At 38.7% G+C, this 14,801-nt stretch overlaps 2 protein-coding genes across 5 annotated transcripts in view; one reads left to right on the top strand and one right to left on the bottom strand.

Annotated features, from left to right (window-relative positions):
* The window catches only part of sh3pxd2b (SH3 and PX domains 2B), a 40,982-nt gene extending 30,383 nt beyond the window's left edge, over positions 1-10,599 (top strand). Inside the window, exons 6-15 of one of the 4 annotated variants that reach the window (XM_008426906.2) lie at positions 708-733; positions 1,175-1,210; positions 2,801-2,932; positions 3,023-3,124; positions 4,305-4,388; positions 5,232-5,349; positions 5,728-5,930; positions 6,087-6,133; positions 6,221-6,346; positions 6,435-10,599. In XM_008426906.2, coding sequence (XP_008425128.1) covers positions 708-733; positions 1,175-1,210; positions 2,801-2,932; positions 3,023-3,124; positions 4,305-4,388; positions 5,232-5,349; positions 5,728-5,930; positions 6,087-6,133; positions 6,221-6,346; positions 6,435-7,946 — 2,386 coding nt within the window. In that variant the 3' untranslated portion in view covers positions 7,947-10,599. The remainder of the gene's footprint in view (positions 1-707; positions 734-1,174; positions 1,211-2,800; positions 2,933-3,022; positions 3,125-4,304; positions 4,389-5,231; positions 5,350-5,727; positions 5,931-6,086; positions 6,134-6,220; positions 6,347-6,434) is intronic. The other 3 variants (XM_008426907.2, XM_008426909.2, XM_008426910.2) reach the window with 3 other exon arrangements.
* Positions 10,600-11,992: 1,393 nt separating this feature from the next.
* Positions 11,993-14,801, bottom strand: part of stk10 (serine/threonine kinase 10) — a 40,228-nt gene continuing 37,419 nt past the window's right edge. Inside the window, exons 8-15 of the mRNA XM_017308487.1 lie at positions 13,828-14,079; positions 13,612-13,704; positions 13,390-13,519; positions 13,184-13,308; positions 12,887-13,075; positions 12,680-12,805; positions 12,436-12,549; positions 11,993-12,304 (exon numbers count right to left, since the gene is read on the bottom strand). Of these exons, the coding sequence (XP_017163976.1) occupies positions 12,164-12,304; positions 12,436-12,549; positions 12,680-12,805; positions 12,887-13,075; positions 13,184-13,308; positions 13,390-13,519; positions 13,612-13,704; positions 13,828-14,079 (1,170 nt within the window). The 3' untranslated portion in view covers positions 11,993-12,163. The remainder of the gene's footprint in view (positions 12,305-12,435; positions 12,550-12,679; positions 12,806-12,886; positions 13,076-13,183; positions 13,309-13,389; positions 13,520-13,611; positions 13,705-13,827; positions 14,080-14,801) is intronic.

Below are 14,801 nucleotides of genomic sequence, written 5' to 3'. Positions count from 1 at the left end.
GTGTGTGTGTGTGTGTGTGTGTGTGTGCATGTGTGTGTGTGTGTGTGTGAGAGAGAGAGAAAGAATTCATATCAATGCAAGAAAATGTGTAAGGAGTGATGCCCAGGAATAATTATAATGGCGATGATGGAGTGAGAGAGGCAGACATGAGAAATGAGAAGTGGAAAAGTTGAAATGATGGAAGGCAATAATAAAGCACTGGAGAACTGTTTAGATAAGAAAGATGGAGAGGTAGACAAAGAGAGAAATGCAAAGCCAGAAGTGATTTTTCTATTGCCTGGTCCCTGAATCAACTCCTGAGTGCTGCTGCGGAGTGATGCCCTATTTATCTGGCTAATGTCTGAAGCAGACACAGCAGATGCTGTATTGAATTTAACATCGAGCCAAATATTAGAGCTCGTCTTTCAAGTGTATCTTTAARCATGTTGGTCTGGTTGTAGATGGAAACATCCTCTGATGTGTCTGCTGCACCAAGTTAAGATAAATCTAGTAACTATTTTATRTATAGCACATATTCTTGTAACTGATCTGTCTAGTTTTTAAACATCGGTGTGTTGATCAAAAATAGAATTGTTAGGATTCAGTTTACTCTAGAATAGCTTTAATATAAAACAATGGGATTACACATTATATGAATTTGATATGAAATATTTTTTGTAAAGTTGTTTCATTTTCTTTTCTAAGTAATGCATTGTCTCTGTTCACAGGGAGCCCATTGGAAAGAAGAAGTCAGGTAAGACCCCTTCATGAAAGTTTTATTTGCTTACATGTTTTAAGTGTATGGAATAAAAATCAACCTATCTTACTGAATATTAAGCAATTTTCTTTTATTATAAATAAAAGTAAATGGAATTGTAAAATAGTATTTGGATATAAATAGTTTATGGAAATGAATGGTAAACAGAATTGACTTTAGCACCATCTAGTGACAGTTTCATTCACATAAATGGGTTTAGGGATATTTCTCTTCTTTGGAACAACTTTTCCATCACWAAATTTTCTATCTAAACTTTTTGTGCAGGTCAAAGCACCTGTATCAAAGCAACCATCTTGAATGCTGTTTTTTCTCTACCTTTTCACATTTTTCTATATCCCCTCAGTGACCTACTGTTCTTAAGTTGCATCCATGTTATTTTTTTCAGTTTTCTTCTCCATTCATTTTCCTTTTCATCAGGGTTTGTGGAGAGAGCGACTACTTTCCTAAAGCRAGGTAGTAAACACACTGTCATGCTTTGCCGTGCTGTGTGTGTAACCCGGTGGGTTGCTAGTGGTGTGTTCCCCCTCTCCTTGCCAGGCCTGGGCAGGTGGGATGTGGCTCTGCTGAAGGCTTGTGACTCATTRTGTGTCTAAAAAAATAAATCATGTATTTGGTGATTTAAAGAATTGTTGTTTCGTGTTGCAGACTGTAAAAAATCACTATTGTTTGGCCATKTTGAATGTTCGTGATGGGTTATGATGTATTACTAATGTGCCAGATGAATATTGTAGCTTTGCTATGCTTCAATTGGCAAGTMTCCAGATGGCAGTTTAGCTAAATAACTTTTCTGTAGGTACTTACTTACCTTCTCATGGTACAATAACGGTACAATAACCTTGTTTTTCAAAAAGCTACGGTATCATTTACACAAAAATTAAACACAATTATCTAAACTCCTTTATTTAAGCATATTGTGCTTTGTTACTGTATGCTCAGGCAGCAAAAACTCCACCTGACTTTTTGTGACATCATATTATAATGATTTTAAACATTTAGAAATGGTGTGATGGTCATTTTTTTAGTAGTTTTGAAATTGTCTGTTTTTGAAATGGTGCTTTTTTTTTTAGCTAATCTTCATTTGGGGAGTTAAAAAAAATTTAAAAACTGTAAGCTATTGTTTTTGTACTTTTTATTCACACATTATTAAATAAATATGTTTGCAATATATTTATTGCAACAAATATATTGTTGCAATAAATATTGTTAGCAGAACAGGTTAGCAGAACTGCTGACAGTTCTGCTAACCTGTCAGCAGAACTGACAGGTTAGCAGCTGTCAGTTCTGCTGTAAAKAAATATTTGGTTTCTATTTGAATTTCTTACTGAGAAAATGACATTTATTAGAATTACATTTACATTTACATTCGCATGTTAAGCTAAGTTGTCACTTTTTCCCAGTTTCAAGCGCTTGTTTGTGGAAGTAGATTTTTCTGATGCTAATTTGTTGCTAACATCGGTGGCGGGTCCTGTGTGTGTTTGGTTGTCTTTACTGAAATCATATCCATGTAATGATTAAAATAACTTCCCACACTGTCTCCAATCACACTGTCCTCCTCCATATGTCCCTTCTGCTCCACTGTTGGCTCAGTATTTTGCTCATTGAATCTTTCTAATCATATACTTCATCCATCTCATGCCAAACAGATATCCATACCATAGATAAGCCTTCGCTCATTTTACCTGAAAGTTTTTGCACTCATAAAACCTGACAGTTATATTTGGCTTTTTATGATTTTTGGCAAATTTTTTTGTGAACCGTTTATAATCTGACATTTTGAAAAGGGCATATAGCAACTGGTCAATGACAGAGAAAACCTTTAAATGTCAAACCCCCCAAAGCACAGAGATGCRATCTTATCTTGACAAGTTCAAGGGCTTTTCTTTAATAGCATATTARCTGACTTTACTAAAGATTGGGGAAGATGARGAGATTTTGAGCGAAGGCTTTTTTATAGTTTGTCGAGATTTCATGCATATCCTGTTTTAAAAGGATCAAAGAGGAGAAGAAATCAAATGAATMTGTTACTCTCTGCTCTTTCAATAGGAGACCCCACCTCTGCAGACGCACTCTTCCTCGAACAGTATGTGGCAGTAACAGACTATGAGAAACAAGAGAGCACCGAAATCAGTCTGCACGTTGGTCAGACAGTGGAAGTCATTGAGAAAAATGAATCTGGCAAGTGCTAAATGTAAACSTTTKGAATTGGGAGTCCTAGTCTTAGGAAATGCATTTGCATGTGAATGTGTTTGTTTTCTGCTGATTTAGGCTGGTGGTTTGTGAGCTCAGAAGATGCTCAGGGCTGGGTTCCCGCCACCTGCCTGGAGGTTCAGGACGACCCTGACGACTTCACAATTCCAGGAGAAGAAGGTACATAAAAGTTCATGTCTGAACGCTGATTTTATGTTCTACTCTGAGCCCCAAAAGCAAACCAGCATCATTTCCAAATGGAGCCACATGTTGAATTTTTTTCTGACTGTTACGATCGTGCTTTATTTATGAGGAGTTGCTATCACGCATTGATGACCAAATAGCAATTGTTTGGTTTAAAAAGTGAATTTAAAGTCTGGTGGAAATGGTCATTTTTAAAAAGTTTGAAGAAAAAAATTAGCARGGGCATGCAATCTAATAYTGTCTCTTTTACGGCTGGATAAAAATCCAGATCTGTAAGCATACAATGAAGAGTTTGTCAGTAWGTCTCTAGATCAGTCTTTCTCAAACTGTTTTCCGGTACCACCTGTGGACCACTATKTGCATGTAAACAGCCATTTATTTGCTGTAATGTGAGCTCAAAGTGCGACGCCACAGTTAGCTTACCAAAGGATTGTCACTCAAAAAATWAGCCTGAAGATACCAGTGGAAAGTTTCTCAGGGTGAGTTGCAGAACTTTCCTTTTTGAACGCTTACGATGCATAGCAAGCTGCAGGCATGCACATGTAGGCCTATGGATGTGCTGAACATGATACGATGATGATAAGACCATGAACACAGCTGTGCCCCACGCTGACTAACTGCATCTAAAACACCTAAAATAAAATAATTTATATTGAGCTATCTTCTGGCTTGACAATGCAACACAAGTATATTTTTCTTTTTTCATGGTTCTAAATTACAAATAGCCCTAAAAGGGTTACTAGTGAACAGAACATTGGAAGTAAAGAACTTTTGTGGTTAGACAGCTTAGAGTCCATACTTTCAGAATCTGTAAATAACTCAAAATGACTTATTTGTGGTTTTATTGTGGCCAGTCATGTTTACAAAACGTTGCCACTCTTCACATTAGGAAGAACAAATACAAAGAGTTAAGAGACTAGTATTTTCATTTCAGATTGTATATATTAAGATGTGTCAGTGGGGGGGCAATTAAAATTAGGTGGTCCATGAGTGTTTGTTAAATGGGACAGGTGGTCCTCGGCCTGAAAAGGTTTGAGAAACACTGCTCTGGATTTATCAGAACTGATGATACTTATAGTTAAAATGTAAACATCATCGCAAAYCATTTGTAATGCTTACTTCCTATTTTGCCCCACTTACCGTGCTGGGATGTCAGTGCCTCGGAGGTTCTGGTCACTGCCAAGGCACGTGGGTCGGCGCAGAACTTTAGGGGATCTATTCAGCACAGGCTTTGGGCAAGGTGGAGCGCACGCCTTTCTTTCAACCCCTCCTCCTCCCTTTTTTAACTGAAAACCTGTGTGTGTGCGTGTGTGTGTGTGTGTGTGCGTGTGTGTGTGTGTGTGTGTGTGTGTGTGTGTGTGTGTGTGTGGTGTGTGTGTGTGTGTGTGTGTGTGTGTGTGTGTGTGTTTATGTGTGTGTTCTGCCTGCTCAACCATGATTGTTCTTGTGGATGCATGTGTGTTGCATGAGTGATCCTGGCATGCAAAATAAACTCATGCATGTTGGTTTGTTCATTTCTGTATGTTTTAAAAACTGACATGCAGTTCAGAACTGAAATCCATATTTTCAAAATGTACTTATATTAATTAATAGTAAAAACCACTGATAACATCTTGATTTTAGTAGATTAGCAATTACTTATAATTAAAGTAAAATTGGTTGTTGCTCCTCAGTGTGTCCTGTAGCGTAGTTATTTGTGGAATATCTGTGTCTGTTTTGCGTGTTGTGTATTTGTAAGCTTTTCTTTTTTGTCCTTTTTCAAGATGCTCCTCGTGCCTTGCCTCATTACGTTGATTGGAGATTGTACATTCTTTACTTCAATTTTARCAGTTTTATCAGGAAGGGTCTTTTGGTCTTCTCATAATTAAAGCCAGGTTTTAAGTGTTTAGAAATAAGTCAACCAATTTCACAGCAACAGAAACATCAGAGAGATGGTTCTTGTTGCTTTTACTCAGATATGCAAGTGTGTGATTTTCTTTCCAACTTTTAAGATACATTTTCTTGTTTTACTTGATACTAAATGTTTAGTCCACAAAGCATACTGTGTTCTTACATGTAACACTTTGTGCTTTTATTCCAACAGAAGAAAAGTACTCTGTGATCTACCCATACTCGGCCAGGGATCAGGATGAGATCGACCTGGAAAGAGGCATGATAGTCGAGGTTATTCAGAAGAACTTGGAAGGCTGGTGGAAGATCAGGTAATCAAACATAAACATGAACTAATGTTCACATCCAGAAATGTAGAAATCACTCTGGTCCTTAGAGAATTCTGTAAATAAATTCAGAACATGATGTTTACGTACATGCAATATATAGATAATTTATTTTAATTATTTTATGATACGAATGATGATTCCATGAAATCATCATTCATCATACATGAAAATGAGTGAATAAATATTTGACTTTGAAAACAAGCTGCAGGAACATCAATTCATAGATTACAATAGCATACTTGACTAACAATAAAAATCATTCAAATGTTTATATCTCAATGTAATTTACATGAACAAAGCTGATTTATTCTCACATTGTTAAGTTTCATGCCACTGAATGTATATGTTACTCCAATCCAGGTACCAAGGCCGTGAGGGCTGGGCTCCGGCCTCCTACCTGAAAAAGTCTGATATTCAAAGCCAAAGGCAATCAGCAGGCGCTGCAGCTCATGCCAGTACAAATGACCTGGAAGGGGTTTCCAAACAGAACCTGCAGAACAATGCATCAAGAGACAACCAGAAGGAAAACAGGCTCTCTATTTTCTCTGATAACAACAAAATTAGTAAGTAGGTTAAAAACACCCTACCTAGTTGATAACTTTACAGGTTACAATTTTCTTTTTTTTTTTTGTTCAGTAAAATCTGGTTTTGCATAGAGTAATTGTGTTGCCACTTACATACATACATATATCCTTATTCTACACCTTTTCCCTTCACAGAAGTGGGATCAAGACACGGACTTCCTCCACGCAGAGATCTATCCATTGTAAGATGTAACATTTTGATGTCAGAAACTCATAKAATCCATAAGTTTAACAGCCTAATCTTTTTGTGTGTTTCTTCTATTCCACAGCCACGTGGTGCAAACTTACCTAAGCCACCCGTTCCACCAAAGGTCGAGGAAGAGTATTACACCATAGCTGACTTTCAGACGACCATTCCAGATGGGATTAGCTTCCAAGCAGGGGTCAAAGTTGAGGTGGGTCTGATCAAAGCCTGTCTGAGTCAATTTACAATACTATAAACTTTAAAAGTTTTATTGAATTATTAACCGTTTTCCCTAATAGGTGGTTGAGAAGAATACAAGTGGTTGGTGGTACATCCAGATAGATGAGAAAGAAGGCTGGGCCCCAGCCACTTTCATCGACAAGTACAAGAAGACTAGTAATGCCCTGCGACCCAATTTTCTTGCTCCATTACCCAATGAGATGGAGAAACTCAGGCTTGAGGACGGTGGTGCCAATGATGATACCTGGTCTAAGCCTTTACCAGATGAGCCGACCGCAGCTTCTGACTCCTTTGCCCGCCCAAAGCTGAGAGACTGGAAGTCCAATGCCAACAAGACGACTCCGACCTTCGCTGGGCCTCTGCCCCCAGCCCCAGCTGCCCCTCCGGCAGARGAGAAACCAGCTCTGCCACCTCGACGGGAGTCTATTAATAAAAGCTTTGAGTTGGAGGCGGCAGAGAAGCCAAAACCTGATCATTGCAAGCCGTTGCCTCCAAAACCACCAGCACCTGGAGTCATCGTGCCTCTTGTTACCCCCAAATCTGCCCCTTTCAAGCCAGAGAAGCCACCAGAGATCAAAAAGGAAGATAAGAGCAAAGCTCTTCCTCTTCGCAATGAAATGGGTCTTGAGTGTGGCCACAAAATCTCTGCTAAAGAGGTGAAGAAGTTTAATCTGAAGCCTGTTCCCAAACAGCCACCAAAACCGAAGGYAGAGAACCGGGAAGAGAAACCAGAGCCYGCAGGACCTGCAGCCTTTATGAAGGGTAAGCCGGTGGTCAGACCGAAGCCCGTCCCAGCTGCCAAACCSGATCCACCAGCAGAAAACAAAGTGGACATCACCAACCTTAGGAGCAAGTTGAGGCCATCAAAAGCTGCGGATGTTGGCTCTTCTGAGGGAAACCATCAGAATGATTCTTCAGCAGCAGGAAGCAGCTCACCCTCCAGCTCTCCGCCCATCCACATCCCTGTGCTCAACAACAGCAAATCCTCTGATGASCCAAAACTCCCTCCCAAACACATAAATGGTCTTAGCCAGGAGAAATCATCCCCCCCTCCAAAACCAGCAGTGCCCCCACATAAGGAGCCTCCTCAGAGACCTCCTGCCATGGCTCCAAAAAGACCTCCTCCTCCAAAGAAGACCGATCCATCCAGCCCRACCGAAAACAAGCCTCCTTCTCTGAAAGAACCGCAAGAGATTCCCAAGCCTGGACCACCACCACAACTCAACAGGCCTCCTCCCCCAAAACCCAAAGCGTTTGTTCAACCACCTCCAAGTAAAGAGAAAGACGATCCCAAGGGGAATAAAGCTCCCATTCCTCCCAAGCCCCAGATGAAACCCGAAAAGTCCGGACCACCCAAGGACAAGCTTCCGCCGTTACTCAAGGAGCCCAGTAAGGATGAGCTCTATCTAGCCGTGGCGGACTTTGAAGGGGATGAGCAAACGTCCAGCTTCAAGGTGGGGACGGTGTTTGAAGTTCTGGAGAAAAACAGCAGCGGTTGGTGGTTCTGTAAAAATGTCGGAGAAGATGTTGAGGCCTGGATCCCCTCGAACTACCTGAGCAAAAAGCCGTAGGTTTTATGATTCATTCAAATGTAACCAGAARAGAACAAAATAATACACCGATGGTGTAAATGTAAAGAAAAGCAATCTTTCTGCCACTTCACAACTTGCTTTATTTATAGGTACATTTTTTTAATAAATACTTTAAAAATATCCAGCCAATYGAACCAGCAATAATAGACCTTTTTTTGTGGAGGTTTCATGATGTTTACTTATTTTTCTTTTTATCTAGATATTGTAAGAAATCATACTCGCTTTTGTGGCTACGTGTCAATCACAGCCTCTGTATCACGTTMCCGTAACTTGGGCTGAAAACTGGGACGGCATTTAGCCCGAGTTGCAGGTTGTGCCTGATTTACGGGTGTGTTAGCACCCATGCCTTTAAGGATGCAGTGCCTCAAAATATATGCAAAGTATTGGCTTCAGTGCTTACAAAGTATATGCAGCTGTAGGCTTAGTAGGTGTTCATATCTTGCCAGTTTCTATTCTGCAGCAGGGAAAAAAGGATCCTAARTAACTTAAGTATTTCATGAGTGTAGTGGGGACGTTCACTAATTTCATCTGAGCTTTCGTGTATGGTTAACATTTTTCTTTCAAATATATCTTTGCCAAGTATTAATGTTTGTAATTTTAAAAACTTACATTCAGGTGCATCTGAATAACAGAAAAATCAAAATGTTTCTAATTTCAGATCAACAGAGGAAGTTCATATTTTATGTGAATTCATTACTTTTCACTGACAGACTCAGAAAGGCTTTGCTAAAAAAAAGTCAGATGTTCAAAGTTCTTTGTCTAAGTGCATTCGTGGAAAGTTGAGTGGAAAGAAAAAGTGTGGTTAAAAAAAAGAAGGTACACTAGCCACATGAATWATTGCAGGCTTAAAAGAAATAGACTGTGYTGCAGAGAGCCAACGCTTCCTAAGCCACCACACCCTTAACTGATGCATTTCTTGCATTAAGTCATAGTAGAAATAGAGACATTGAAAGTGAGGTTAATTTTGATTTTGGGCCCAGAGACTGGAGGAAGACTAAAGATTCTTGAGGTCCAGTACGATTTCTTTTCAGTCAGTGATCATTTATGGAGCCGTTTCATCTGCTGCTGGTTCCTCGTGGCTCGTCAGGCCGAAGGTCAACACACYATCTACCAGAAACTTTTAGAGCCTTGTGCCTCCTTCTGCAGAAAGTGTTTTGTAGATGAGGAGTTGACAGCTGCTGACACTGCCAATAGCACCATGACCATAGTATGACTGTGTCTCAATGGACAGACCAGAACCCCATAGAGAATCTAGAAAGCTCTTTATCTCTATGGGGTTTCGGGAGTAAACTGTCAAAGTCACATTTTACATCATTTCATGCTAAAATTCTTGCCTAAGAATCCCAGTCAAGTTACTGAATACATGTTCTGTTCAATATCGGACAGAACAAATATTTCCAAATTAAAATCCTTTTTTACCGGCATTGTGCGCCGTCCTAGATTGAAGTCTGAAAGGCTCAATTTTGGGTTTTGATTAGCTTTAACAAAATCAAAAATTGGAATATATCRCACAGTGTGTAATGAATTTCTATATTTTGTGTGTTTTATGTGGACTTACTTAAAAAACACCCAGTTGCTGATGTTACTTCAGTTTATTAGGATGCACCTGTATTAGCGTWYTTTTATTGTTGACTGAATCAGTGATGATTGTTGTGATTAGTAACAGATGTGCAGCTTCTCAGTTCAGGCAAGTTCAAGTTTTGCACAATTTCAGTGCGGAGAGAAGAACAACTTTTAACGTTACACCAGCTTTGTTTCTTTTCTTTTTTTTTAGCTCACCGTTACAAAGTAGTTACTCCAATCATCTATATGTAAACATAATATCCAAAATTAAGAGGTTGGTAGGAAGCTTTGTGTCAGAAAACATTTTTTTAACATAACTGTTATCTTTCATCCAAACATAAGAGCTGTACAATGTGAAATGCAGAACATTCTGCCCATAAAAAATYGAAGATTTCCATTGGTTTGTGCAATGATTTACAGTGTTGTAAATGTACAGGCTTTTCCTGATGTTCGGTGCTCAAATAAAAAAATGACCATTGTATAAACATAATATTTTACATGCTTGACTGGTTTCAAGCAAGGGTCAGCAGAGCAAATTATTTTTATTGTACAGYGATATCATACTTTAGCAGTTTTTTTAATGGTCCTTGTTGTAGTTCTCTTTTCGGTGTGCAATTTCAAAATACTGGAATTTGCTTTAATGTTAATTACAAATCGTGTAGMTTGGTGGTTAAAATAAAAACTAATTTGCTTTATCCAGTAACTGGCTGCTACTTTTACAGGAAATGGTTCAATAAAGTAACAATAAAATGTTTGTAGACAAGGCTACAAGTTGTAACACTACTTATGTTCTGCTTCTAGCTGCTCAAATGTTTCACAAAATTCAAGCCATATTACAGCACTGACAGTCTGTCGTCCAAATAAACATTTCAAAATGATACSTACAACGTCATAAAGGTGTTATGTGGCCAAAGGAGGGCAGAATGCACATTGATGGTCCCCCATATTTCAGTATTGTATTTCTTTTTCGATGTATTTTGCGTTACACTGTCTCTACCTTTACTTTTAAGTCAATAAAAAAAAATTCAGCTTGGAAAATTCAAATGCCTGAATTCACTCTTCCACTGGATCCTTTACTCTTTTTTGCTGGAACTGTCTTGGCTTACAGAGCGTTGTGATGTAAAAAGTCAATTTTGGAACAAAGATCCAATGTGTTAAAATTAGGTTAAYATGATTTAAGTTTCASTTGCAGTAAATAMATGGTTTGTCTCCAGATGCAGMAGACTCTGATGCCAACAGTAAAGGTCAGTCAGAGAGCAGCCAGGACCAAACTGTCTCAAAACGAGTTTATTCAAAAACTATTTTGAAGCTTAAAATCATCACATTTACCCTGGACTGTTAAACTGAAAAGCTAATCACTTATTTTTATGTTCTATATAAATACATTGACATTTGCACATTGCTTTCCTTTCATGTGCTTTGAATAAAAAGAAATCAGCACTTACACTTTTTTCTTTTTTAAAAAAGGATTTTATTGAGTTATTTACACCAGTGGTTCCATCTCATGATTTTCATATATACTCACAMCCCCTTTCATACAAATAACATTATGTAAACCAAGAAATACATGGATGAAGCAACGGAAATCACCAATTAAAGAGAGAGCAGTTGAGCTGTACCTGATTCAGTGAAACTCTGCAGGCCAAATTATATTTTTACACTCATTTAACTTTTTTTGCAAAAGGCTGGAAAATCAATTTTAGGAATTTACRTTTTTATATYATTCCTCTTAGTGCAAAGAAAAGTAAAAAAAGAAAAAAATACTCTGAACTTRGCGACATCCATACAGTATTGCACATTGGTTAGAAGCAGTTCATTAACTGCACTGGATATAATTGCACACCTAACATTTAAATCACCCATGAAAAATAATTAAAAAAAACATTTTGCTTTGGTTTTGTCAGTTCCCATCCAGTGTAACTAGTTATACAGTAAATAAAAGAAAATAAACAACAATATCTGATAGATATGTCTTCCCTTGTTTGATAAAACTGAGCTAAATAATAAACTATATGTTCTTTTTTTAAAGAAAAAATGGTTCAATTCAAATAACTTTGGATTCCACCTCACATCCCACTTGAGAAATGAATTTAAAKCCCTCCTTCAAATCATGGTTGTWGAACAGAAAAGATACAAAAAAMYTTYMAWTTWMMRKKKTWAWTWMGRRKGWKRMCYTTWWYMRKWRRAAAAWWAAWWARGSSKTKGSMRSYWWKKKRMMAAAAMMARRRGKTWAWKGKTWRRARMRKYMAAAMMRSYKGGRARRAWTWWWWWWWWWWKKKWWAAAMCMWWRKYMRRWTKRAAAWWAWTKKKRWTKGKTWMYWAWTTYCCMRGRMYKRAWKSMWYCCYTYCMMYYMWYMAAMYTTTCYKGSYKGGGRAMSKTWAAMMWKRARKTTKSCSKTTTYYTTWRRWKGMMMRKTWAAAAMYKRAAAWTTKGSMWYYTWAWTTTYMAWTWSMWWAAAAAAMAAMAACAAAAGATAAAATAAAAATTGAGCTACAACATAAATATTTACTAAAGCAACATAGAAATCCAAGGAAAGTTTTGGGTTTTGTCATTCCTAATAAAGCAAATGAAACCAGAAGCAGCAGAACGTCTGTGCAGAACTCGGGTAGATGCAACGTCACCGCCGCTCTGGTCATATGGTGGACGAGTCCAAGTAAGGCACAAACTTGGAGAGTTTGTGAGGAGAGCTGGGGTTTGAATTATCTACGCTCTCTTTCATCATGAAGAAAGCCTCCTGGTCCCTCTTCTTCGCGCTCAGCTCATCCTCAATTTCCTACAAAGTTGAAGTCCAGAGTACACCATGTCAGAATGTCTCCAAAAAATGAAAACTTTAACAACTCAAGCATTCTGCTTTTTAGAGCTACAAAGTTGACTTTACGATGAGATAAAGTGGGAAACACTCGCCTTCTTCCTGACTCTCAGCTGCTCCCTCCACTCCTTCATCAGCTGTGCATGCTGCTCATCCAGATGCTTCAGCCTCTGAGTCTCATTCTCAATCAGCATGTGGCACTTTTCATTCTGAAAGACAGAAAAGATTGTTAGTTTGTAATAGGCACACAATTGAAACCGGAATAAAAATACCCATGACAGAACCCAAAAGATCAGCATGAAAAAAGACACAATCAGAGGAGAGGGAGCCGTTWCCCACCTGCAGCTGCTGCAGCTCCCTGATGTTGCTTTCACACTGGCCCATCATCTCCTTCAGCTGGTTCTCATGTTTTTGCAGCTGATGCTGCCTCTCTGCCTTCTGCCGCTTCTGCTCCTGCTGAGTGAACTGAACAGGGAAGGGAGTGGGTCACTAACAAGCCGACTCATAATGTTCTGCAGGGCAGAAAGGCGGCAGAGGCAGACCAACCTGCTTGACCTTTTCTCTGTCCTCTGAGGCGCTGCCCGTCGAATTGATGCGCAGACTCTTCTTGAACATCGTCATGCGAGTCTTCGCCTCATTGCGCTGGATTTTTGGCATCCGGGTTTTCTCCTGCTGCTGCCTGTTCTTCAGCAGCTCAATCATGCGCTGGTTGTAGGACTGCATTTGTTCTTGCTCCTGTAGACAGAAAACATTTACCCAGACTCAAAACTTGAGGCCCTTCATTTAATTTGGCTCATTAACGGTACATGGGACAGTAGGTGGACATACATCCAGCCCACTAACCTTTTCGTGTTTCTTTAGGAGTAGATGCCTCTGAAGGAAGTACTGGTCTTTCATTTGCTGCTTCAGCAGCTGGTGTTTGTCTAAGAGGTTCTTCTCCTCCATGTCCCATAAMGTGGCCTCTCGCTCTAATCATGAAATAATCATCATGCTCATTTGTCCAAAATGCACAGGACTTTGGCTTCACTAGTGTTAGCAKTTTGCTGTACCTCTGATGAGTTCTTGCTTCTTGTTGAGACATTCTCTCTCGGTTTCTGCGATCTCCCTCTTGTTGTTGGAGAGGATCATCTTCAGTGTTGTATCTAGGAAGTTCTTCTGGTCCGCCACGAATTTCTCCTCCTAGAAAAAAAACAAACATCAAGGAAGGTAAGTTTGACAGTTATGAAGCCTTTAAAAAGTTTAARCAAACATGTTAGGATCCTTCAGCTTACCTGCTTCATCTTTGATTCCTGGAAGAAGCTCATGCGCTGCTTCAAGGTGTCTTTTCGCTCACTCCGAGCCATCTTGTCAACTGAATGTTTAACCTAAGCAACACATACAGAAATCATCCAGCTGCTCCAGGTTTTATGCATTTCACTCCTCCATGTTTAATCCTGAATTTTACACAGTGAAATGACTAAAAGCAGGAATGTGCAGTTGAATCATACCTCCTTCTTCTTCTGTTTCAGCTGATCCATGAATTTGTGGTATTCTCKGTCTTGTTCTGTTTTGATGCGTTTGGTTTCTTCCTTGAGTTTAACGCTGTGTTCCGTCTCTATCTTCTCAATAGTTTGCTTCTGATGTTTCTCCATATTCTCCAGCTCWGTATCAAAATGCTTCTTCTTGGCCTGAGATGTACCAGGAGACAAACACTTCAAAATATGGACAGAGCTACAGCAAAAGAGTTGATTCTGTCTGAGCTTTTCAATTTTTTGTTATATTAAAAAATCAAAATCTATGGATTTTTTTCTGTCACARACCAACAAGCAGCTGTAAACTGTACCAAGACCAAGTATTTATACTCGGTGCCTGTGAGTTAATGCTTTTTAGATTCACCTATTGGTGCGACTTCATCCATCTTGCTTTATGAAAATAGTTTAAAGTCCGTCAGATTAAGTGGGAAGTATCTGGGAACATTTTTATTTCTTTACTGATGTGTTTTCCAAAACTCTGAGGGTTTCTTATAAGGTGGTCCAGTATTTAACTCCATTTATGTTCATCTCTAACCAGTTGTCCCTGCTGAAGAAAGAGTGTTTCCTAAGCATGATGCTGCCACCACCATGCTCTGTTCAAGGGGTCAGCCTAAAGCTAGGTTTGCACTCTCAGCTCTTTCCATTTTCAGAAGATGGACTGCACAGTGATTTATGAGATTCCCAAAATATTTTAAAATGGAACTCTTCTCTAAACTTCTGTTTTCACTTTTCACATTTTTATTTGTAAAATCATTAGAAAACCATGTATCATTTTCCATCTATGTTATATTTATGCTAAATGGTGTTACTTTCTGACATAGATGTGCAATAAAACACCGAATTTTATTGGTACAGCAACAAAATGCTTTTATAAGGCGAGTATGCCAAGTCAAACCTTTTACAGCTGATTTCTGTTAATAAACTAATTTAATATGTGGGTTTAAAAATGA

This window comes from Poecilia reticulata, linkage group LG14 (genome assembly GCF_000633615.1).
Source record: "Poecilia reticulata strain Guanapo linkage group LG14, Guppy_female_1.0+MT, whole genome shotgun sequence".
Lineage (NCBI taxonomy): Eukaryota > Metazoa > Chordata > Actinopteri > Cyprinodontiformes > Poeciliidae > Poecilia > Poecilia reticulata.
This window is presented reverse-complemented; position numbering and strand designations above follow the sequence as displayed.